Source organism: Euleptes europaea, chromosome 3, assembly GCF_029931775.1.
Source record: "Euleptes europaea isolate rEulEur1 chromosome 3, rEulEur1.hap1, whole genome shotgun sequence".
Classification (NCBI taxonomy): Eukaryota; Metazoa; Chordata; class Lepidosauria; order Squamata; family Sphaerodactylidae; genus Euleptes; species Euleptes europaea.
This window is the reverse complement of record NC_079314.1, coordinates 122,684,085-122,708,800: the sequence shown is the minus strand read 5'-3', so window position 1 is coordinate 122,708,800 and position 24,716 is coordinate 122,684,085. Positions and strand designations below refer to the sequence as shown.

The 24,716-nt window shown below is 45.0% G+C and overlaps 1 protein-coding gene across 1 annotated transcript; it reads right to left on the bottom strand.

Moving 5' to 3' along the window:
- Window positions 1-1,209: 1,209 nt before the first annotated feature.
- On the bottom strand, window positions 1,210-13,515 carry LOC130474296 (snaclec purpureotin subunit beta-like). The gene is made up of 6 exons (XM_056845849.1): window positions 13,467-13,515; window positions 10,876-10,967; window positions 9,236-9,368; window positions 7,318-7,461; window positions 3,059-3,188; window positions 1,210-1,283 (listed from the first exon to the last, which is right to left on the bottom strand). Exons 2-6 carry the CDS (start codon window positions 10,953-10,955, stop codon window positions 1,210-1,212), a joined length of 561 nt encoding a protein of 186 aa, XP_056701827.1. The 5' UTR covers window positions 10,956-10,967; window positions 13,467-13,515.
- Between the last annotated feature and the right edge of the window lie 11,201 nt (window positions 13,516-24,716).

Genomic DNA, 24,716 nt, shown 5'->3' with positions numbered 1-24,716 from the left:
CTGAAGCTGCCATTTCCTGAAGTCTAGAGGTCAGCTGTAATTCCAGGATAACTCCAGGACCCACCTGGAGGTTGGCAGCCCTAGACGTGGCTAAGGATTGGTTTTATGCAGAGTCACTCGAGTCTTAATCCTTTGATTAGCAGAAGGAATCCGAGCTGAGCTCTTGGCATTTCACAATTGCAGAAGGCTTAGGGAACAAGGAGAATCCATGGAGCCCAACCCTCCCCCCCTCAACCCAGAGGCTGGATCAAGAAAAAAGAGATAACTGTTGGAGTTGTATGCTCAGCAGAGAATTTATTATCATTGCATCAGCAAAAGATGTTACAGAAGGCGGGAGCCAGACAGAGAATCAGGAAGCATCCAGAGACTTCACTCACACATTTTCAGAGGGCACTTTTAAATTCATAGGCAAGATTATACATGGGGAGGGGTTGTGGCTCAGTTTGTAGAGCATCTGCTTGGCATGCAGAAGGTCCCAGGTTCAATCCTCGGCATCTCCAGTTACAGCGAATAGGCAGGCAGGTGATGTGAAAGACCCGTGCCTGAGACCCTGGAGAGCTGCTGCTGGTCTGAGTAGACAATACTGACTGTGATGGACCAAGGGCCTGATTCAGTAAAAAGCAGCTTCATGTGTTTATGTGTTCATGTGCAGCTTGTAAGATGTTCCCTCCTCCTCAAATGGCAGAGCGCAAACGCACATACCCTTTACAAAAGCTGCATGGCTCATATTTTTAAGCAAACCTTGAATTCAGCCAGGGGGAGCTGGTTTGCCACATTTGCTATAGAAAAGTGATATGGATTTTGAAGCTTGTGCAAAAGGATTACAGTTTTTTCAAAAAAACTTTTGGATTTACCCAATCATTAGTAGAATCAAAGGCTCTCATACTGGCTGGGGGGAAAAATCTCGCTGTTTGATATAGGCAAGTGCCTAGAATACTAACAGTGCCATCCTAAACAGCTGTACCCGAGATCTTACCAAAGTCTACTGAATGGGGATTACTCCCAGGAAAGTGCGAGTGTGAAAGACGGATTTATGCACGTTAACAAAGCAATAATTTGGGGGAAGAAGGAATCTCAGGAAAGGGGCAGGCAAGCACCCCCTTGACACTGCAGCACCGACGAATCTTTATTTGACAGGGCTTCTGTCTGCTTCAGGTTGCTCAGGATGTGATTAGATTGTGCCTGAAGTGCTGGGTGTCCATTCCGGGCCTAGTACCCGGGCTTATACTTGCACACGTATGGGTAGGAGTAGTCACAGGGCTGCTGTAGCCATCTGGTAGAAGCTATGGGGGAAAAAAGAGTGCTTGTTAGGGGGTGAGATTTCCTGCTATCTGCTAGAGATTTGTACATCAGCAAATCCCTGTTTTAAATTAGTCCGGTATTATGTTTTACAAGATGGAACCTATGTGCAAGCGCTTCTTAACTAGCCTTCTGCAATATCGGAGAACAAAGCGATCTTCTATAGATCAGAGAGTTCCTTGTGTTCCGGAACGGGAAAGGAGGGAGGGGAGGCTCCGTCCTTGGAGAGGAGCAGTTTAATTGGGTGATGTGGGTTTGTGTCTGTGTGTTTCTGCTTTCAGTCACTGAAGTGAATGGGGGGGGTGTACGTACTTATTCATACACGTGTATGGGGAGGGATGCCAGTGATGGGGAGCTCACAACCTCCCTAGGCAGCTGATTCCAGTGCTGAACTACTCTGACTATAAAAAATAAAATCCTAATATCCAGCTGGTACCTTTATGCCTGTAATTTAAACCCATTATTGCAAGTCCTACCCTCTGCTGCCAACAGGAATAGCTCCCTGCCCTCCTCTCCTCTAAGTGACAGCCCTTCAAATACTTTAAGGGAGCTATCATGTCCCTCCTCAACCTTCTCTTCTCCAGACTGAATATTCCCAACTCCCTCAGCCTTTCCTCGCAGGGCTCAATCTCCAGCCCCCTTATCCTCCTCATCATAAGAACATAAGAAAGTCCAGCAGTCTGTTCACACAATGGCCAACCAGGAGCCTCTAGGAAGCCCACAAACAAGACGAATGCAGCAGCACCATCCTGCCTGTGTTTCACAGCATCTAATATAATAGGCATGCTCCTCTGATCCTGGAGAGAATAGGGGTGCATCATGACTAGTATTCATAAGAACATAAGAAAGGCCATGCTGGACCAGACCAAGGTCCATCAAGTCCAGCAGTCTGTTCACACAATGGCCAACCAGGTGCCTCTAGGAAGCCCCCAAACAAGACGACTGCAGCAGCACCATCCTGCCTGTGTTCCACCGCACCCAAAATAATAGGCATGCTCCTCTGATACTAGAGAGAATAGGTATGCAGCATGACTAATATCCATTCTAACTAACAGCCATGAATACCCCTCTCCTCCATGAATATGTCCACTCCCCTCTTAAAGCCTTCCAAGTTGAAAGCCACCACCACATTTTGGGGCAGGGAGTTCCACAATTTAACTATGCGTTGGGTGAAAAAATACTTCCTTTTATCTGTTATGAATCTGTCACCCTCCAGCTTAAACAGATGACCTTGCGTCCTAGTATTATGGGAGAGGAAGAAAAACTTCTCCCTGTCCACTCTCTCCAAACCGTGTCCACTCTCTCCAATTTTATAGACCTTTATCATGTCTCCCCACAGCCGCCTTCTTTCCAAGCTAAACAGCCCCAAGCATCATCACTTTCCTCTGTACCAGCTCCATTCTGTCCACATCCTTTTTGAAGGGAGGCCTCCAGAACTGCACACAGGACTCCAGGAGTAGCCTGACCAATGCAGTGTATAGTGGAACTATGACCTCTTGAGACCCTATTATGCCCCTGATGATATGCAATGCAGGGAATGCAATGCAGGTGGATGGGGGGCAGGCAGGCAGAGTATGTGTTCCAGTAGCCGGGGGGGGGGGGAGAAACAACTAGACACAGAGACCCCAAGGAAAGAGCCAGGAGTTGATACCCCTGGGATGCTCAGGTTCCATATCATGAACGTCATGGCACAAGAAGATTTCTCTTCAGCAGAGCCATTCCTGGCAACCACGAGTCTGCTAAGAACCTTCATACATACATGATGAACTCTGGATGTTGTAAAGCATCAAACACTCGTAGGAAGAGGTGGATGTGCTGGGCCTCCGGCTGTCCCAGAGAGGTGACCCAGAGGCGTATGGGGATCCATCAGTCCATTCCCAGAGTAGTCCCTGTTGAGGGTGAAAGAGAAGACTCCTATGAAGAAAGAGGACTTGAGAACCCCAGCAAGACATGAGTGCGGATGCAGAGGAGAGGAGTACCACTCAAGGAAGAATCAAACCGGCTTACAATCACCTTCCCTTCCCCTTTCCACAACAGACACCCTGGGAGGTAGGTGGGGCTGAGAGAGTGTGACTAGCCCAAGGTCACCCAGCTGGCTTCATATGGAGGAGTGGGGAATCAATCCCGTTTCTCCAGATCAGAGTCCACCACTCCGCAACCTCTTTGGGACCCCATAAAATTGGACCCCCTGACCCAATCTTCACCAAACATCAGGATTCATGCAAGGAGAGTCCCTTGAAGCTACTCTGAAAATTTGGAAACTCTGCCTCCAAAATTGCTTCCACGTGAGCTTCGAAAATATCCCCATAGACTAAAATGGGCCCAATTTTTTGGGGTAAACCCAGAAATAAATCCGAATTCCCCTTTACCAGTATGGATATTTGGCTTATTTTGAGTTTACAAAAAAAAAAAAAAAAATGGGCGTAATAAACCTGAACCTGAAATTGACCTTTTTTTAGTTTTTGTTTTGTTTTGTTTTTGCATAGCCCTAGATGATGGACAGGAGGAACACTGTGGGGCATTTAAATCTGGGACTTAGAGGAATGCCCGGCCCCCAATTTCACAGCAGGCCATTCAGAATTTAGAATGGAGATTCAACCCTCCACTTCTCTGCATCTCCACACAGAGGGTTAATATTTAAAGGCTCTCAGGGATAGTAAGAGAGGTGGTTTGTCTGCAAACTCTCCTGGGGAAATTCCTATGTTATGCCTTGGCAGCAATTGGCAATATAGAAGACACACCCAGAGTCTGATGCTGATCCTTCCCACAATGCCTTTTGGAAGAAAAACCTGTTGTGGTTTTCAATATATTTAATGTTAGAAGTATATGTTATTGACAACCTGCAGCATTGATCTATAATCCAAGTTAACATTTAAGACTTCAAATGTGAGCCTGCAAATAAAGGCAGACACTTGAGAAAAACAAGTTGTTTGTGAGACAGGATGTTAAACCACAAAAACCACAGAAGAAAGTCAGATATTATATTCCCAGATATTGTATAGTCATTTGAAGTCTGGGATTAGCCAAAACAAAGTCAAGGTTTTTTGATATGCAAAGTGGTGGAAAACAAGTTTATCTGTTTTCGTGGTTTCTCAAGTATTTTCCCTCGCTTTCAAGTCTATTATTAACACTATGTACACTAAGACCAGACCGCTTCGTTACTTATCAAGATATACTGAAATGGGATGGTAACAAATGTAGTTTAAAGGACTACCAGGAGCTGCAAGAGACTCTGAACTGGTTTCAGTTCCAACAAGTTACATCAATATTTCTACAAGATTTGAAAACAGGTTTTTCTAAAGATAAATCACTTTTCCATAAACTCCTATTGGATAACAACGAACGGCTGATTTCTAAAATGTATAAACTTTTATTAGAAATCTACTGTGAGCAAGAAAGAATTAAACCAACAATGATCAATTGGGCACAAACGTTAGGTCATGATATCCCATTAAATAAATGGGAAAGACTATTGACTCGTTACTTAAAAGGTGTTTATGCCCAGTCTTTAAGGGAAAATATTTACAAAATGATGCACAGGTGGTATTTAACACCTAAAAAGATGGCAAGGATTTATAACACAATGTCCCCTAAATGTTGGAAATGTAATACAGAGATTGGCTCATTTTACCATATGTGGTGGACATGTGATAAAGCCAGAGAATTCTGGGACATGATTTATTATGAAATTAGATTGATATTGCAGAAGAATATACCTAAGTCACCAGAGATGATGCTACTTAGTATAATACCAGATACTATTTTAACCCAAAGAACTTTTTTGATTTATGCAACCACGGCTGCAAGACTGTTATATGCAGCTAAATGGAAAATGACGGATATTCCAGACAAACGGGACTGGAGGACACTGAAAATGCTAGAACTAGTGGAGATGGCAAAATTAACGACTTTGATAAACCAAAGTGATAATGAACAGTTTAGGGGAGAATGGGAGGTATGGAGAATTTATTGTGAACAAGAATTACATCTTGGGAAAACAGAAGGCTAAACATTGAATTGACCCATTATGTATCTTTTGATGACGAGTTATTGGAGTTTAATATCAGTTATTTTGTTTAATATCAGGGTCAACACAATAAACGAAAGAAATATACTAATCTATTTTGAAGCAGAGGGAGGTGATGGGGATGTCATTGCTTAATTCATTACTATGTATTCTTAACAACATTACCGAGATATTCATTAATGATTACCATTATAACAGTTGTTAAATGGATGTCAAATTTATTATTTTTAAAAAATCAATAAAAATTTTATTTAAAAAAATGATAATGACTTATTTTGTCTTTGTGGTTTCTAGATGAATGTGAATAACGAGTTTGTCTTTTGTGGTTAATAAGCCTTGAAGATGAAAGTGTGAGAAAGGAAATATGTTTGGGTTATTCTTATGACCTCTGTTTGTCTGATATAAGATCAAAGTTTGGGAAAGATGTTCGTTAAAGGGATGTTTTGTCTTTTTATGCATTTTGATGTCTTTTGATTCTCATTGGTTCTCATAACAGATGACCTCTAAAAAAGTATATAAAGGAGCTTGAAATTATGCATGGTTGGAGATCCTCTCCCATTGATGCCTGTAAGCTGTTAGGCAGTGGGAAGGGCCCCCCAAAATGACTCTTTAAAGGTATGAATTTCTGAATTTTTATTTCTGTGTACCTGTATCCAGATCTATACTCTTTTGCTAGAATATGTTATATTTTCCCATGTAACCAACTTTCATAGATTCTTGTGGTTTTTATATTTTACTTTTTACATTTTTATACTGAAGTAATTACAATAAAAATGATATAGCAAGATTTCAGGAGCTGGACTTCAAACACAAAGATCCAAAGCCAGTTTTCTGGAAGAAGATGTTTTTTTATTTCAAACAGCTATTTGAGTCTCCAAACTTTCAAAATGGTGTTTGGAGTACAGGACAAAAGTGGGTTTAGACTTTTATAACTTTTTAATTAGCTCATAATATTTTAACTACGCATATTACATAATAACTTGTCATTGGCTCAGAGTTCTAGGGGATGATTTCATTGGTTTATAATAAAAATCAGAATAATTTTATTGGGTTACAACGTAAGGAAAATCATTGGTTTGAAGAAATATAAAATAATTTCATTCGTCTAGATAATACTTGTTTAGAGTAATTGTTAGTGCACCTGGTATTTTTATCTAGTTACAATTAATCTTTCCCTCCCTTAACATCCCAGACATCTTGTCTGCTTTGAATAACTTTTCTCTGTTTTTCAACCTTAGGCTGACTTAAATAACAACTTTTTCTTTTCCTTGTCTTCTTTGTTTGTTCATAAACTAAATATATGTCCCTGGCCCCCTCCTTTGGAGTCTAATAATTTTCCAAAAGGCCTACTGATTTTCTAAAAGACTGCCACCTCAAAAAGGATTTTTTAAATTCAAAGTTTGTATCATTGCTTGGAGTGACTAACTATATTAGATAAAGTATTTTTCAGTTAGAAACAAGATCTAAAAATCTTAGTCACTTATCACAGCAAATGACCACTTTAGACCCACGCCTTCAGCTCCCTCTCACTAAAACATCCACAGTAAAGCTTCCCTCTCCTAAACTGAGCTGCATTTTTAAATGCTGCGCGATCGATGGAGCTGATCCAGCGGCAGACGGGGTCTAAATATTGGTTGCCAGGAGTCAAAGGGGGCCCACCCACACCTATAAGGCTATCATTTAATTTGTATAAGAAACAAAATAAATAAATCCCAGGCTGGGATTCCCAGCTAAGCTTCATTGCGTAGTCGCAATAGTAAAGATCCAAGCCTATATAACGCATATTAAAATAGTAATACAACATAAATTTTAGCTGCATACAGTAATAATATTGCCCAATTGCCATCGGGCAAGCTGACACCTTGGCCGGTCCTCCACTGAGCTGCTCCATGACAGAGAAAACAAACCAGACACTTATTTTGACAGGTAATTTAATTGTTCAAAATTAAGATCTGAAAGGGAACAAAGAGAATCCAAAAGTGGGAACTTACAGAGGAGGTTGGTGTAGCACTGAGACCAATCCAGGCATAGGAGGTAGAGCTACGGCTTTTGATGTGGGCAGAAACTATCTTTTCCTCCCTCATGCTGGAAAAGGAAGCCAGGTGACTTCCACGTTTGTGGTTCTGACATGCAATCTGCCAAGAGAAAGCAAAAGATTAATGCTGCCATAAAACAATGGCCATCTTTGGGTCTCCACAGTTGTCACCGATTAGGATAACTGAATTAGGACATAATCCACACTCTTCCTTTAACCAGTGTTAAATATATTGTCGAAGGCTTCCACGGTCAGAGTTCATTGGTTCTCGTAGGTTATCCGGGCTGTGTAACCGTGGTCTTGGAATTTTCTTTCCTGACGTTTCGCCAGCAGCTGTGGCAGGCATCTTCAGAGGAGGAACACTGAAGGACAGGGTCTCTCAGCATCAAGTGTGTATGAAGAGTAATATATAGTGAGACCCAAATATATATATAGCTCAAACCCAACCCCTTTCTGACTATATATTACTCTTCCTACACACTTGACACTGAGAGACCCTGCCCTTCAGTGTTGCTCCTCTGAAGATGCCTGCCACAGCTGCTGGCGAAACGTCAGGAAAGAAAATACCAAGACCACGGTCACACAGCCCGGATAACCTACGAGAACCAGTGTGTCCAATGTTTGGAAGAAAGGAATAGATATGGTTGCTTAACCTTCCCTTCAGAAGAGTCCCCGAGGGGCAATTTCTAGCAGAGGTAGAGAAAGAATGTTTAACTTCTCCCCTTCCCTCTGCTTTCCTATGGAAACTCTGTGCTCTATCTGTGTCCATCCCTCCCACTGGAATTCTAGGCCCTTTGTTACCAAATGGCAACACAAATAAACTTCCTTGACCATGCAAACAGAACTTATATCTAGGCACAAACACAGGGAAATTAATTCTGTGTATTCAAAGGTCTGGGATCAAAATGAAAAGTGATAGTACATCAAAGCAAGCTTAAAAGGGGAAATTGGTGTTGCGGCACATTAGAATAACCGAAAATAGTTTATTGAGCAGAACCAGGCATACAGGCAAGCAGTCGAGAGGAGAATAGTGGTATGGAGGATGCTGTTTCCTAGTTCACAGTCTTAATTATGTCAAAATATCAATATATCTATTTCTGAACTTGGCCAAATCCATGGATACTTAAATCCAAAGACTGGAGCCATAAACAGACAATACCGATCTTTCTACAAACTTGAAAAATACGCCCGGTTTGCAGAAAAATCTGTAAATGTGGAGTTCTCCAGCACACTCCACGTTTCCCTAAAATGCACGAAGTGGGGAAGTTGTGGATTTGATTAAAGCAGCCCTACATTGTGATCTTAAAACTTTGGTTTTGTGTATTTTTATGTGACCTGTGTTATGTATTTTAGGTATAATGTAAACCCCCTTAAGTTCTGTAAGGAAGAAAGGCGATGAATAAATATTTTAAATAAATAATAAACAAATGAATGCAAGTAGTAAGCAATCATGACGTTACTTGAAAGTTCTATAGAAATTTTAATCTTAGTCCAAATTCTTTTCGCTCCTTTTTTTTTTTTTTTGCATTTTAAGTACTTCAAATGTTGAAGTATCTAGAAGTTATTGGATGGTGGTTATTAAAAAAAAAACAGGCGGAGAGGTACCGGCTAGATATTAGGGAAAAGTTTTTTACACTAAGAGTTGTTCAGCAGCGGAATCAGCTGCCTAGGGAGGTGGTGTGCTCCCCTCACTGGCCGTCGTTAAGCAGAGGCTGAACAAGCACTTGTCAGGGATGCTCTGGGCTGATCCTGCATTGAGCAGGGGGTTGGACTGGATGGCCTCTATGATCCCCTCCAGCTCTATGATTCAATGATTTTATTATCTTCCCTGGTCCTTTTTTTATACTGCCCCGTTTTCCCTGAGCAGTACTTACCTCTGCTAAGTCCCAAGTCATTGAATTTCCGAAAAACTCATAGCAGTATTGTCTGAAATAAAATGCCTGAGAAGGACACGGAGATTTTGAAGCCGGCTTTTTATCACTGGCATCTGGAAGAAACAAAGAGGCTCTTTAATTGAGCAGATGCTTCGGAGGCAGATCGCTAACCAGGTATCTACAATGCCCAAAACATTCAACCCTAAAAAATACCCAGGACAGTCAACACTCATTCAAGTGACCTATTAGTTCTCTCTCTCTCCTCCCCATTTCCTTGACCTGTGAGAAATTCCAGTGGTTATGGATGTTTCTAATGAAAAAGAGTGGGAGCCAGAGAGGAGGAGGATTCTGCGCATGTATGGCATCATCGCTGTATTTGTTTTATTCAAAAGTATATCAGAAGAGTATGACTGGATGCAAACAGGAATCTTGAAAAGGAAGACGATCCTTCGGAGAACAGCTTGTATAGCCTATGACTGCAAAGGATCTCTCCATCCCATCCTTTCTTAGCCGCTTCCTCATTTACAATACATCATGTGGCTTCAGTAAAACAAGTAAAAATCACAAAACACAGGAAAAATATGTAAAACCTAAAAACAGTAAAACAATAAAGCAGCAGATTAAAAAAGCATAAAAACCCAGCAGGCCAAATCAGCAGAAATAATCAACATCCCCTGAAGCAGAACTTTTTTGTGGGGGATCCAACAGCACCAGCAACAAGCTCCAGTGAATTAAAATAAAAATCAATTGGTGCTAACAGCTGTTTCCCCAAGGCCAGTGGCTTCCTCTATTTCCCTTCCTCCCTCTCCTTTCCTGGTCGAAAAAATCATGTCTAAATGGAATCTTGGAATAGTACAGGTAATCCCAAAAAAATCAGGATAATGGTACCTATGCCCTCCCTGAAATCTGGATTCAAAATGAATATGGGTTTTTTGCAGAGTGTATGCCCCTAAAGAGAGACACATTTGAGTCTGAAGGCACACGCTGCTTACAAACAAACCCACCCTCACAGGCTTTCCCACAAGGCTGTACACTGGGTGGGCATCCATTTTCAGACGTCAGGTAACTGCAATCACTCTCCACATCAGGAGTGCTGGAATGATCTAAGCAGGCCTGATGCACAGGTTTGGCACAATTATTCACCCACGCACCCCTCCTCCTTCTTCACACAGACTGGTCGGGTAGTCTGAGCCCCTAGGACAATCCTTAATTTCTCCATTCATCTGTCTCCGGCATCTCACTTGTGGTTCTCTCATGGAAGTTTATAGTGTTTGGGCACAGTCTGGAAATGGTTCTTATGTATGGCCACAAGGTAGGGCTGCCAACCTCCAGATGGCGCCTGGAGTTCTCCTGGAATTACGCCTGATCTCCGGGCAACATAGATCAGTTCCCGTGGAGATAATGGTGGCTTTGGAAGGTGGAGTCTTAAGACATTATATCCCTGCAGAGCTCTCCCCTTCCCCAAACCCCATCCTCCCCAGGCTCCACCTCCAAATCTCTGGGAATTTCCCAACCCGGATTTGGCATCTCTGCCATGGAGGAATAGAAGCTGGTTAGAACCGTCAGGGTCAATCCGCCATCATCTGATTGGATAAGAACAAACGTAAAGCCAACAAAAAATTGATTCACAACCCCAATGCTCACCTTCCACTATGGTGCCACTTGATCCAAAGATGAGGCACCCCAAGAGGCACAGGCCAAAGTAGACAACCTGTCCCATCTTCTCGTTCTCCTGGAAAACAATATCCCACCAGGTTCCCCAGTCATTAAATCTTTTATCAGTGGGGAGGTCACCTGGAAGCCCTCTGCAGCAGCACTGTGTGATTACTGTGGTTCAGTGGTAGAGCATCTACTTGGCATGCAGAAGGTCCCAGGTTCAATCCCCAGTATCTCCAGTTGAAAGGACTAGGCAGGAGGTGATGTGAAAGACCTCTGCCTTGAGACCCTGGAGTGCCGCTGCCAGTTTGAGTAGACAATACTGATTTTGATGGACCAAGGGTCTGATTCAGTCTAAGGCAGCTTGATGTGTTCACCCAAATCTCTTATGTTATTAAGGCATTTATGAAATGTACAAGACAGCTTTCTTAGGTGCGCCTTCCTTGCAAAACAGGATGGTGACTCTTTAACTCCCATTGGCACCATTGAATATAAACATTGCTAGCTACATGAACATACATGAAGCTGCTTTATACTGAATCAGACCATCAGTCCATCAAGTCTTTTCTACTCAGATTGGCAGTGGCTCTCCAAGGTCTCAGACAGAGGTCTTTGAGAGCCAGTGTGGTGTAGTGGTTAAGTACGGTGGTTAGGAGTATTGGACTCGAATCTGGAGAACCAGGTTTGATTCCCAACTCATCCACATGAGCAGTGGACTCTAATCTGGTGAACGAGGTTGGTTTCCCCACTCCTACTCATGAAGCCTGCTGGGTGACCTTGGGCTAGTCACACTCTCTCAGCCCTACCTACCTCACAGGGTGTCTGTTGTGGGGAAGGGAAGGGAAAGTGATTGTAAGGTGGTTAGATTCTTCCTTAAGTGGTAGGGAAAGTCAGCATATAAAAACGCCTTCTTCTTCTTTTACATCACCTACTGCCTGGTCCTTTTAACTGGAGATGCCGGGGACTGAACCTGTGACCTTCTGTCAAGCAGAGGCTCTACCACTGAGCCACAGACCCTTCCCAATCCAATCATCCAACTGGCATGTCACTTTTCAACTGGGAAGGTTGCATGCAAGTGTGAGTAAAGTTCAAAGGGAGGGTTTTGTACTTAAACTTACTCAAAGAGGCATTAATGAATCCCACATGATGCCTGGAGTCTTTGGGTCAAACTGTGGGTCACAGCCAGATTTCCTAGATCTCGTGCTTTGTCTGGAGACCTAGGGTTGCCTGGTCTCTCCTGGCAACCAACAGAGCTTTCTGAGGCTGGGGTGATGCAACCAAGAAGTGAAGCAGACAGTCTAGCAATCTCTTCCAAAAACACTAAGGTTTCCATACAGTTTTTGGAGCAAGTGTGCTAGAGCGTCTGCATCACTTCTGGGGTAAACCCAGAAGTGATGGGGATGCTCTAGCAATCTCCTATGAAAATTCTATGGAAACTAGAGTTTTTGGAGGAGATTCTTAGAGTGTTCGTGTCACTTCCAGGTTGCATCGCCCCAGCAAGCTCCTGCTGGTTGACAGGCGGGACCTGGCAACCCTAGGAAGCCACAGAGTTTTGGGGGAAGTCCTAGAATCCGCATCACTTCTGGATTTACCTGGAAGTGGCAATCGCTCCCCTTCTTCAGCTGTAGGGTTGCCAGGTCCCTCTTCAACACCGGGGGGAGATTTTTGGGGCGGAACCTGAGGAGGGTGATGTTTACGGAGGGGAGGGACTTCAATGCCATAGAGTCCAATTGCCAAAGTGGCCATTTTCTCCAGGTGAACTGATCTCTATTGGCTGGAGATCAGTTGTATTAGTGTGAGATCTCTATAATCTGGAGGCTGGCAACCCTATTCAGCTGGCCCTGTTCCGCCCGCCAACCAGCTGAGGGTTGGCAGGCAGCCTGGTGGATTGGCAGGCATTTGCTGGCCAATACCAGGCAATTGGCAAGACTTGGGAGACCTCTTACTCCACACCCCTGGTTCCCCAACACCTCTTGTTAGTTTGGAAGTGGGAAAATGGGGAAGGAGGAATTGGTGTCACTCCAAGGCTGCAACTTCACTTCCAGTGTGAACCCAAAAGTGATGTCATGCAACCATAGAGTTTTGCTGGAATCCTAGAGCATTGCCTCTGCCCTATGACATCACTCCCAGCTCTACACCAGAAGTGGCGCATCCCATGACAGAGGGCCAAACTACACGTTACAGTCTGTAAAGAGTTGGGTCTGGAGAATCGAACTCACGGTCCCCGCAACCACGAAGCAACAGCAGGGAGTGACTTCTAAAAAAACAAGAAACAGGCGAGCCCAAATGTGCTCAGAACACTCATGTGGGGGAAAGAAGGGCTCTTTCCCCCCCAAACCATTTTCCTGCCCCCCAAAAGCGCTGGTGGGCAAATATTTTCCATCTGCACAGATACTACACATGGAGCACCAAAACTATGGGAATAGAAAAAGAACACCAGCCACATGAAGCGTATTTTAAAATATTTTGGTCTTACCCGCTCCCAAAGGATATAACCCCATTTTATTGGTTACCTGCTTGTCCTGGCAGAAACTCAGACCCGAAGGGGGAAGGGTATGGAGATAGAAAAACTCACCTGCTTGCTGATCCCTTCCTAGACAGTCTGGAATTGATGGAGGGCAGTCAGAGGACTCACCTGTGCAGGGCGGTCCTGCTACCTTGGAATATTTATAGGAAAGGAGAGGGTGGTGGTGGTGTCCGAACAAACAAATCGACGTGTCCAGCCAGCCCCAAAGTAAACATTCAGAAACTGTCTCATCTACTTCGCAGATGTTCCAGGAAATGTGGTACAGAAAAAAAAACCCTTTAGAGAGTTGCCCTGCAAGGTCAGGAGACACCTGTACAGTTGTCAGTGTGATGTAGTGGTTAAGAGCGGTGGTTTGGAGCGGTGGACTCTGATCTGGAGAACCAGGTTTGATTCCCCACTCCTCCACATGAGCGGCAGAGGCTAACCTGGTAGATTTGTTTCCCCACTCCTACACATGAAGCCAGCTGGGTGACCTTGGGCTAGTCACAGACCTTTCTCAACCCCACCTACCTCACAGGGTGTGTTGTGGGGAGGGGGAGGGAAGGTGCTTGTAAGCCGGTTGGAGTCTTAAGTGGTAGAGAAAGTGGGCATATAAAAACTAACTCTTCTTCTTCTTCTTCTTCTTCTTCTTCTTCATGGCAGTTGGTATGTCATGGCATTTGTCCGAGTCTAACTCATTTCATTTCATAGAATTACTTGTGCCAGCGTGGTGTAGTGGTTAAGAGCAGTGGACTCTAATCTGGACAACCGGGTTGTTTCCCCACTTGGCAACATGAGTGTAGTAGTAGTAGTACATTTATTGCGGCATTGCGCCAATAAAGATTAAGAACATAACACCAATGTTACCACGGGTACATTGATATTGTTTAAAAGTTATATCATATTAAATTGAAATAGTATATATAATTAAAATAATTTACAGTTAGGTAAAAACTAAACATTTTGACACATATTAAAAAAACAATCCCTCACTCTTCTTTGTTTTCGGTAATTTCTTTGGATTTTATCGTAAAAGACTTTGACGAAGTTTATAGATTGCTGCACAGAATTTGGCAACCTCACTAATTTGGTGGGGATTTTCCTCCAAGAGGAGCTTCTTGTAGAATGGGCATCTAAGAAACATGTGATCCAGTGTTTCAACTTCCCCAGAATTGCATGGGCAAAATCTCTTTGAGCTTGGGATCTTATTATACCTTCCCTGTAAGACCGCAGAAGGTAGGGCTGAACACCTGGCTAGAGTGAATGCCCTTCTATGGGTGTAGATTTCCAAAATGGAAAGGTAGGCAGCTGGAGCCGGAATGTATCTGGTCATAGGGGCGGACATAAATCCAGGTGCCCTCAGCAAGTCAGTCTGCCTTTCAATATCATTAACTCTCTGGTCTCTGCCCATCTTCAGCAAAGCCTGGGGGGAGAGACCCAGACTCTCCAGCTTGCTTTTCACGGCCTTTTGCCATTTGGATTCAAAGCTGTCAAATAGAATCAGGGGAATAAGACCATGGGGACTGAGTTTTATTTTTAACCATAGGAGGAAGGATGATATGCACACTCTTGCTTCTACTCTTAGCATCCCTGTTTCTAGGTGTGCCAAGGGGTTTGATACACATCTAGGGACCTGGAGAACCAGTCTAAGAAACTTAGACTGGACTCGTTCCAGTGGTGCGAAACAAGAAGAGGGGGGTCCGAGATGTGTTCTGTAGAGCAGTTGTGCCAGTGTTTTGGCCTGATATAGTTTGAGAGCTGCTGGGATGAAGTGTGCCCCCTTTGTGCAGAGGAATTTGGTTATACTGTAGACCAGGGGTGTCCAAACTTTTTTCGTAGAGGGCCAGATTTGATGAAGTGAACATGCGTGAGGGCCGACCATTTTGCCTGACATTCTTTGAACCATTACAATTAAATTAAACATTAAATTAAATTGAAATTAAAAATTAAAATTAGCATTTAAAATTAAAATTAAATGCTAATTAACCTCGCTCCGCCCCTTTCCTTCAGGGCGGAAGTCCCGCTCCTTCCTGGTCCCTCTGTGACCTTAAGCCAGTCATGTCCAAAGTCCAGCATCTTGGCCATCTTCTGGGCATGGAGTAGGTCACTGGGGGTGTGGGGGGAGGTAGCTGTGAATTTCCTACATTGTGCAGGGGGTTGGACTAGATGACCCTGGTGGTCCCGTCCAACTCTTGGCCCTCTTCTGGGCATGGAGCAGGGGTCACTGGGGGTGTGGGGGAGGTAGTTGTGAATTTCCTACATTGTGCAGGGGGTTGGACTAGATGACCCTGGTGGTCCCGTCCAACTCTTGGCCATCTTCTGGGCATGGAGTAGGGGTCACTGGGGGTGTGGGGGGGAGATAGTTGTGAATTTCCTACATTGTGCAGGGGGGTTGGCATCCTTGCCATGCTCCCGGGGTGCAGCGCCTCCGTGCCGGTCTCCAGGGGGACGGTCGCTCCTGGGGCTCTGTTGGGCTCCCGTGGTGCTGGGCGGCGGAGTGGGGAGACCCCCGCCCCCAAGCTGGCTGCTGGCTCCGTGCTGGGCTCCCGCAGCTGGGGGGAGGGCTGCCGCCTCCCAGCTGGCCGGTGGCGTCCCAGCCGGCTCCCGGGGTGGCCTCCGCGCACGGCTTTAAAGCTGGCTCCCCTGGCACACCGGCTCCGCACACGGCTCCCGCTGGGTGGCTGCTGGGAGGGGCCTCCCGCCCCCAGCTGGCTGGCGGCTTCCTAGCCGGCACCCGGGGCGCGCCGGCTCTGCGCTGGGCTGCCACTGCCGGGGGTCGGCCGTGGCTCCCACGGCCTCTCGGCAACTTTGCCCTTTGTCCTGAGACGCCCGGGCACACGGGCGTCTCTGGACTCCACCCCACTCCCACACCTCCTCCACCGCCCAGGATAGTTTTTCATTGTCGCAATATAAGGCGAATCTGGCAAGAGCTCTTTTAAGTCCTATAGGGCAGTGTTGGCGAACCCATGGCATGCGTGCCACTTCCGGCACGCCAAGCCCTCTCTGATGGCACGCGCGGATAAGTTGAGCAGCTGGGTGGTGGGGGCTTTGAGCTGCTCCCCCCCTTCCCTGAACCGGAGCGGTTCAAAGTCCTCCCCTTCCCTGGACTCCCCGCCGCCCAGCCCCCCCTTCCCTGAACCGCTCGGTTCAAAGCCCCCCCCCTTCGTCCTGCTCCAGGAGGCCAGGTCATCCAAGCTGGTAGACCTGGCCCCTGGGAAAAGCCATCCACTGGAGGCCAGGTCATCCAGGCTGGTAGACCTGGCCCCCAGGGGGGAGGGGGAGAGCGAGAGAGAGCGAGAAGCAAGTGGTCCCTGCTCCGGGAGACCAGGTGTTATGAGTTGTTTTTTCTAAACTAAAACCTCAGTATTCAGGTTAAATTGCCGTGTTGGCACTTGGCGATAAATAAGTAGGTTTTGGGTTGCAGTTTGGGCACTCGGTCTCTAAAAGGTTCGCCATCACTGCTATAGGGGTTCCGGATAATATAACGGTGTCATCTGCATACAGTAGAACCGAAATATGCCGATGTGCCAGTTTAGGGGGATGCAGATCAGCTTCATTTAGGCAGTTGGGGATGTTGTTTATGTAGTAAATAAATAATGCAGGGGCTAAAAGGCAGCCCTGCCTGACTCCCTTATAGGTGTTGACTGGGTCTGTGAGGTGTCCTTCCCTACTGCATCTTACTCTTAACGTGGTCTGATTATGCAGGGCACGTATGAGGAAGAGAAGCCTCTTGTCGATGGAGGAGGATTCCAATTTAGCCCATAATAGGGGTCTGGAAATAGAACCAAAAGCTGCCTTAAGATCTATAAAGGCGGCATACAGTGAGGATTTCCCCTTCGAAGAGTACTTTTCTATAAGATGTTGGAGGGTGAGGCAGTGGTCTATTGTGGATCTGCCTTCCCTGAGACCAGCCTGTTCCCTGTTCTATTATATCTTCTTGGTTGAGCCAGATGACAAATTTTTCTAGCAGGTGTCTTGCATATATTTTGCTAATGATGTTCAGTAGGCTAACGGGCCTGTAATTAGAGGGATCGTCTCTCCTGACTTTCTTGGCAACATGAGTGGCAGACTCTAATCTTGTGAACCTGGTATCAAAATTTTATATGCATTTTATCCTTGTTTGTATCCTTATTGAAATGAAATTAAAAAAAAAATTTTTTTTAAAGAGAGTGAACTCTCCAAGTCAGTCTAGCCTATTGCATGATGAATTTCTTCATCCTGAGGGCAGCGGTCACTAGTTTGGCCAGGAGAGGGAAACTACAACATCATGGATAAGATTCATGGGGGAGGGGATGGTGAACCCCAACAGTAGCCAAGGGTAGACAAGGGACTGCTGCAGGTTGTTGGACTTTGGAAAAAACTTGGAGTTGTCCAGGATCTCCTTCAATCAGGTATTGTCAAAGCACACCTGGCCGCATCCTGGAGCATTCTTTTCTGCCACATCCTGGAAAGACACAGCTGGCCACCACAGGAGGCTTTCCCTTATCAATCTCCTGCCCTTCTCATATCTATCTACCATATTGCTCCTAATGACTGCTTATCCTTATCTTAGTCCTTTCATCTGCCTCATCATGTCTATCCTGCTCCTCCCCACAGAGATGTTCCCTTTGTTCTCCATTTCTGCTCCAGACGTGAGGAGGGGAGTCAGAAAAGCCCGATGCAGGTAGAGAGAACATAAGAACATAAGAAAGGCCATGCTGGATCAAACCAAGGGTCATCAAGTCCAACAGTCTGTTCACACAGTGGTCAACCAGGCGCCTCTAGGAAGCCCAGAAGCAAGACGACTGCAGCAGCATTATCCTGCCTGTGCTCCACAGCACCTAATATAACAGGCCTGCTCCTCTGATCCTGGAGAGAATAGGGATGCATCATGACAAGTATCTATTTTAACTAATAGCGCGCACCACTTTCCCCTGAAGAACAGTCCAAATCCCATGCTTCCGGAGGCATCTGACTGCACCTGCAACTCAACCCCATATCAGAGGTGTCCTGCCATAATGCTACTCCCTTGAAGCTGCCCAGGAATTGCATCCAGCTGCCCCAGACCTCCTTCATCTCACTAGTCACCCGAATACGGTGATGTGGAGCCTTTATTCCCACCGTGGCCCTGCTTAAACGAACACAGAAAGCCCGGCCCGGAGTTACCCCTTTACAGGCAAAGCTCAGGTGCCCAATGACTGCCTGTACCTCTCTCAAGGTGCATTTCCTACTATGCGGCATAAGCTTCAATAAAGCCTGCAAAGCCAACAACTTTTCCTCCGGTAAGCAGGATGCGCCCTGTATCATATCTATTTCTATGCCCAAATATGTCATCCTGCAAGCAGGCCCTTTGGTCTTCTTTGCCGCTAAAGGGACCCCCAGCTCTTGGGCCATCTCCATGAATGATTCTAAGGCGGCTTGGCAAACCTGAGACCCAGCAGAGCCTACCAAGAGGAAGTCGTCCAGGTAATGGGTGATATGCTGATGCCTGGACCTGCTCTTGGTGGCCCACTCCAAAAATGTGCTAAAGGTTTCGAAGGCGGCGCACGCCACCGAGCACCCCATGGGCATGGCTTTGTCAATGTACCAACGACCCTGGAACTGTAACCCCAGTAAGCAGAAGTCTGCCGGGTGGACTGGTAACAAGCAGAAGGCTGACTGAATATCACATTTTGCCATTAAGGCACCAGGACCACATGCTCAGACCATTTCAATTGCATGGTGAAAGGATTGATATTTAACTGAGCAAAGATCCGGGGAAATAGCGTCGTTTACTGAGTGTTAAGCTGCAGTATTGCAGGCCAAACTCTGCTCATGACCTGAGTTCGATCCCAACGGAGGTCAGTTTCAGGTAGCAAGGCACTGGCAAACCACCCCGCAAACAAAGTCTGCCTAGTAAACGTCGGGATGTGACGTCGCCCCATGGGTCAGGAATGACCCGGTGCTTGCGCAGGGGACCTTTACTTTTTTTAAATGGTTACAAAGTTCAGACATTATGAGACTTAAACATGTTCATGTATGCAAGCAATCTTAAACAATTGTTTGCAATGCTACTTGGGGAAGCAACGCCACTGCTCTCACCATATTAGGAGTTCCTTCCACAGCAGGTCATTTGCTCACCATGGCCATTTGTACTAAACAGTCAGTTTATGGCTTTGTTATATTTCCTTACAAGTTACTTTTTCCAGCATTCTCTTCTTGTTAAGAATACGGTTAAGTTGACCCTTTTCTTTACTTTAAAAGACTTAAAACTTCATATAAAATCACATTGTGACATTTCATTACATCATTGTTCTCAGTCAGCAAATATGTTATCAGAGTTCAGAGCAGAATCCCCATAGCATTATTCAGGAGCTTTCTTGATACGGGCATCATTCCAGGACAGAAGCTCGAGCTCGGGCCTGTATCATAGGAATACAATAAGTCCTTGGCAAGAAATGTTTAGGCTGACATTTTTAATAAGAGTCAAGCTTCTGAAAAGACTGTGCTTTCTAAATAAGAACTTTACGGTAATAAGAACTTTTACCGTAAACTTTACGGACTTTAAATAGAAAAATTCTACAGTCTTTCTATATTTTTAACCCTTGCCTGCGACACTGTTGGAGAGCCAGTGTGGTGAATTGGTTAAGAGTGTCGGACTAGGATCTGGGAGACCTGTCTCCGAATCCCTGGGTGTCTTTGGGCCAATCACACACTCGCAGCCTAACCTACCTCACAGGGTTGTTGTGAGGATAAAATGGAGGAGAGGAGAATGATATAAGCCACTTTGGGGAGAAAAGCGGGGTATAAATGAATAAATGAATGAATTTGAACCAATGGGTGCCAATACGAGTCGCCTCACTAGGGTTGCCAACCTCCAGGTACCAGCTGGAGATCTCCTGCTATTACAACTGATCTTCCAGCCAATCGAGATCGGTTCCCCTGAAGAAAATGGCTGCAAAATTTCATAGCAGGCTCCAACTTACAAACTATACACAGTAGTATAAACAACAGTCCCTAATAATTTATCCAAGTGACTTTGCAAAGCATTTTGTGCAGGTGTAACCCTCTGACCTGCTATGTCTACAACGTTGTTGGCAGGGCAGCTGAACAGACACCAGCTGGGTTTACTTTCTGCCATGCGGCGAAGAACAAAGTACAGATCTTGAGAGCTTTTTCCTGCTTGGAAAACTGCCTCTTCCTGTTATCTGATGGGCCCTGGCCCCGTTCAAGGGTCCTCGATACACCGTCGGTCATAGTCACATTGGCAGAGAGTTCCTTTGATCTCTCCTACACTGGGCTACTTGTATGGAGGTTGGGGGAGAGGGGCAAAGGTTTTGGCCTCGCCCGATTCCCCCACTAGGGTTGCCAACCTCCAGGTAGGTTCAACCAAATTCCAGCAGTACAAACAGTGCTAATACAAGTAATCAGAAAATGCAGAACATGTGTATTAAAGAACAATGCACACAATTCTCCAAAAGACATACATTCTAGTACATAGGACCAATACAACCAAAAATCGCAAAGGAAAAGTTCAACGAAAGCCCATGCCAGAGTTACTCCTTGAGATCCGCTTCACGGTAGGTAGGTAGGTAGGTAGATCTTTCTAGAGTACGGTAAGTAGAAGCTGGACTTCAGACAAGATGCAATGATCAAATAGTAGAGATGTAGTTCCAGATATTTTTTTTAGAACTGAAGTATTGACAACCATGAATCCTTCATGCTTTTTTTTGGTTGAACCTCCAGGTAGAGCCTGGAGATCTCCTGGAATTATACCTGATCTTCAGATGACAGAAATCAGTTTCCTTGAAGAAAATGGCTGCTTTGAAGGGTAGACTATGGCATTATTCCTAGGGTTGCCAGGTCCCTCTTACCTACAGGTCTCCTGCTATTACAAGTGATCTCCAGATGATAGAGATCAGTTCCCTTGGAGAAAATGGCCGCTTTGGCAATTAGACTCTATGGCATTCAAGCCCCTCCCCTCCACAAACCCCACCCTCCTCATGCTCCACCTCCAAAATATCCAGGTGTTTCCCAACCCGGAGCTGGCAACCCTATCCCAATACCACCTTGAAGCTGGAGGATGGCTTGGCAATCTGAAATCCAGCCTAATTTTTTTTTTTTATCAGCAGGATGGAACTTTCCTGCCTCTCTCTGTAGTGTGTTTATACACAGAAGACCATTGTAAGGTAGAGAGAAAAAGAGGATAGGAAGAAATAAATTCCTTTGAAATATGGTATTGCAGGAGAGTGTTACGGATACCCTGGACTGTCAAAAACGAAAAAAACAAAAAAACAAATCAGTGGGTTCTAGATCAAGTCAAGCCTGAACTGACCCTAGAAGCTTAAATGACTCAACTGAGGCTGTCGTACTTTGGTCACAGTATGAGAAGACAGGAGTCACTGGAGAAGACAATCATGTTGGATGTAAATATACACTCTCCTCTGTGACCAGATTTATTATTACAAAGTAGAGACGACGCCAGGTTTAAGAAGCAAAGGGAGAAAAAAGCTTTTTTTTATTTTGCCAGGCAAAAGAGGAAGACATTTCAGCCCTTTTCGGGTTTAAAAGTGAAAGTTTCCTAACAGACTCCGCCTAGTCCTCATATTTATACTTTTTCAGAGTTCTTTGTTCTAACAGGATTTGAATATCTTCTCCTCTCAAATCCACCCTAACTCTGATCTCATTTTTGTGGTCACATGCATATGATTTCATCTGTTATTTGATGATATCCTGTACCAGATACGAAAAATCACCTGCTTTGTTTAGTTTAAGTTAGACAGGACTATTTTTTACTGACTTATATAAATAACCACAGCTTACAAATATAATAGAAAAATAACATTTTTCTAATATGCTAGAATTAAATTAATTAAAATCTTACACATCCCACAATCATGCTAGGAAAAGTTGAGGGCAGCAGGAAAAGAGGAAGACCGAACAAGAGATGGATGGACTCCGTAAAGGAAGCCACAGCCCTCAATTTGCAAGATCTGGGCAAGGCTGTCAAAGTAGGACATTTTGGAGGACTTTCGTTCATAGGGTCGGCAGAAGCGACTTGGCGGCACTTAACCCACACAACTCTATGATTCTAGCCGAACTTTGCCAACGTTACGGATCACTAGCATTGTCCAGCCGTGCCCAAGCAGGAACATGACCTGAAAAGGAAAAAGGTGCAGAGATTTTGGAGGGCTTTGATTCATGGGGTGACTCGACGGCACTTAACACGCGCACAGAGACTCTCACGAGCTCCCTCCGCGCGCTCTCTCTTTCGCTCCATCCCAGTTCTGCCGGCTCTGGCTCAGGGGAATTCCTGGAGATTTGGGGGTGGAGCCTGGGGAGGGTGGAGTTTGGGGAGGGGAGGGGCCTCAGCAGGGATGCTTTGCCATAGAGTCCACCCTTTGGAGCTGCCACTTTCTCCAGGGGTTGTACAAAAAAAAAACCAGCACGAAGGCTCTACTTTTAAACATCAGATTAAGCTTTAGTTGGCATTGAATTTCATTTGGACTCTCTTGTAACTTCCACTTGAGTAACTGATTTTGAAATTGAGTCATGTGAATTAACACTTTGTATTATTTTGTGGAAATGTTTTTATTTTTATTTTCATTCTGAGATACACCGCGTTGCATAAATAAGGGATACTCATAATTGGTGAATATAATCTGATGTTTAAAAGTAGAGCCTTCGTGCTGGTTTTTTTTTGCACAACTGCGGTTAATACAGCATAGATTAGTTGTTTGTAGCAAACTTTCTCCAGGGGGGCTGCTCTCTATGGTATGGAGCTCAGCTGTCGTTCTTGGAGAATCCCAGCCCCCGCCCCGCCGATCAGCCCAGGTCGAGCAGTGCAGAGTTGCAGGAGGCAGGAAAGGGCTGCCTGGTCCTTGCAAGCAATTGGGCCGCAGCAACTTCCAAAAAGCGAGGCAAGCCCCCCCCCCCCCGGGCCTTTGGGTCTCGCTGGCCTATGGGGAGCGGCGCATGCACGTGGCCGGCAGTTGCACCCCATGGAGTGAATTCGCAAGAGGGCTGCCAGGTAGGGTTGCCAACCTCCAGGGACTAGCTGGAGATCCCCTGCTATTACGACTGATCTCCAGGTGACAGAGATCAGTTCCCCATTTTCGATACATGCCACTACTGCTGCAAGATTGGTCTATGCAATGAAATGGAAAACATCTGAGATACCAGATAAGACCGCTTGGATAGATAAAATGATGGAACTGGCTGAAATGGCAAAACTTACCGCATTAATAAATCAAAAAGAAAACATTGAATTGGTGGGGGAATGGGAGGCATGGACAACATACTGTGTAAATGAATTTAATTTGGGAAATATTAAGGGATATGTTTTGATCTAATTCAAATTCTTTGAAGTAATTAAGATACCAAAGTTAAAGATTAGATTTTAAGATAATGATAAATGTGGTTTATTATAATGAATTAGACATTAAATACAAAGAGAGAAATAAGGATATTAAATGGACAGAGGAGGGAAGAGAGGAAGTCAAATATATATATATATATATATTTGTTTAGTGATAAGATAGAAATTGTTTATATTATATATTTTGTGAATGGAATGATACAATAGAATGTGAACTAGTTTGAAAAATAATAATAAAAAAATTAATAAATAAATAAAAAGATAGAGATCAGTCCCCCTGGAGGCAATGGCCGCTTTTGCAATTGGGCTCTATGGCATTGAAGCCCCTCCCCTCTGCAAACCCCGCCCTCCTCAGGCTCCGCCCCCAAAACCTCTTGCCGGTGGAGAAGGGGGACCCCTGGCAACCCTAGCAGCCCCTAGCCTTTTGCTAGGCCTTAGCCTGGGCCGCTTGTTAGTATCCAGGCACCATTTTAGAGAATGGTTTTAGCCTTGGGTTTCCAGGCTCCTCTTTGCCACCGGCAGGAGGTTTTGGGGGTGGAGCCTGAGGAGGGCGGGGTTTGGGGAAGGAGGGACTCCAATGCCATAGAGTCCAATGGCCAAAGCGGCCATTTCCTCCAGGTGAACTGATCTCGATCGGCTGGAGATCAGTTGTAATAGCGGGAGATCTCCAGCTACTACCTGGAGGTTGGCAACCCTATTTTAGCCCCATAACATTTGGGATCAGGGTATCTTTTTTTTAAAAAAAAATATTTTTTATTGATATTCAGGGATCAGGGTATCTAGAAGGTTGCTTTTCACTCATACTTCTCCACCCGCCACCTTGAAGTTGGCAACCCCAGCTGCATGACATCTGTCTAGACATTAGGAAGACTTTTCTAATGGTTAGAGCGGTTCCTCGGTGGAACAGGCTTCCTCGGGAGGTGGTGAGCTCTCCTCCCCTGGAGGTTTTTAAGCAGAGGCTAGATGGCCATCTGTCAGCAAGG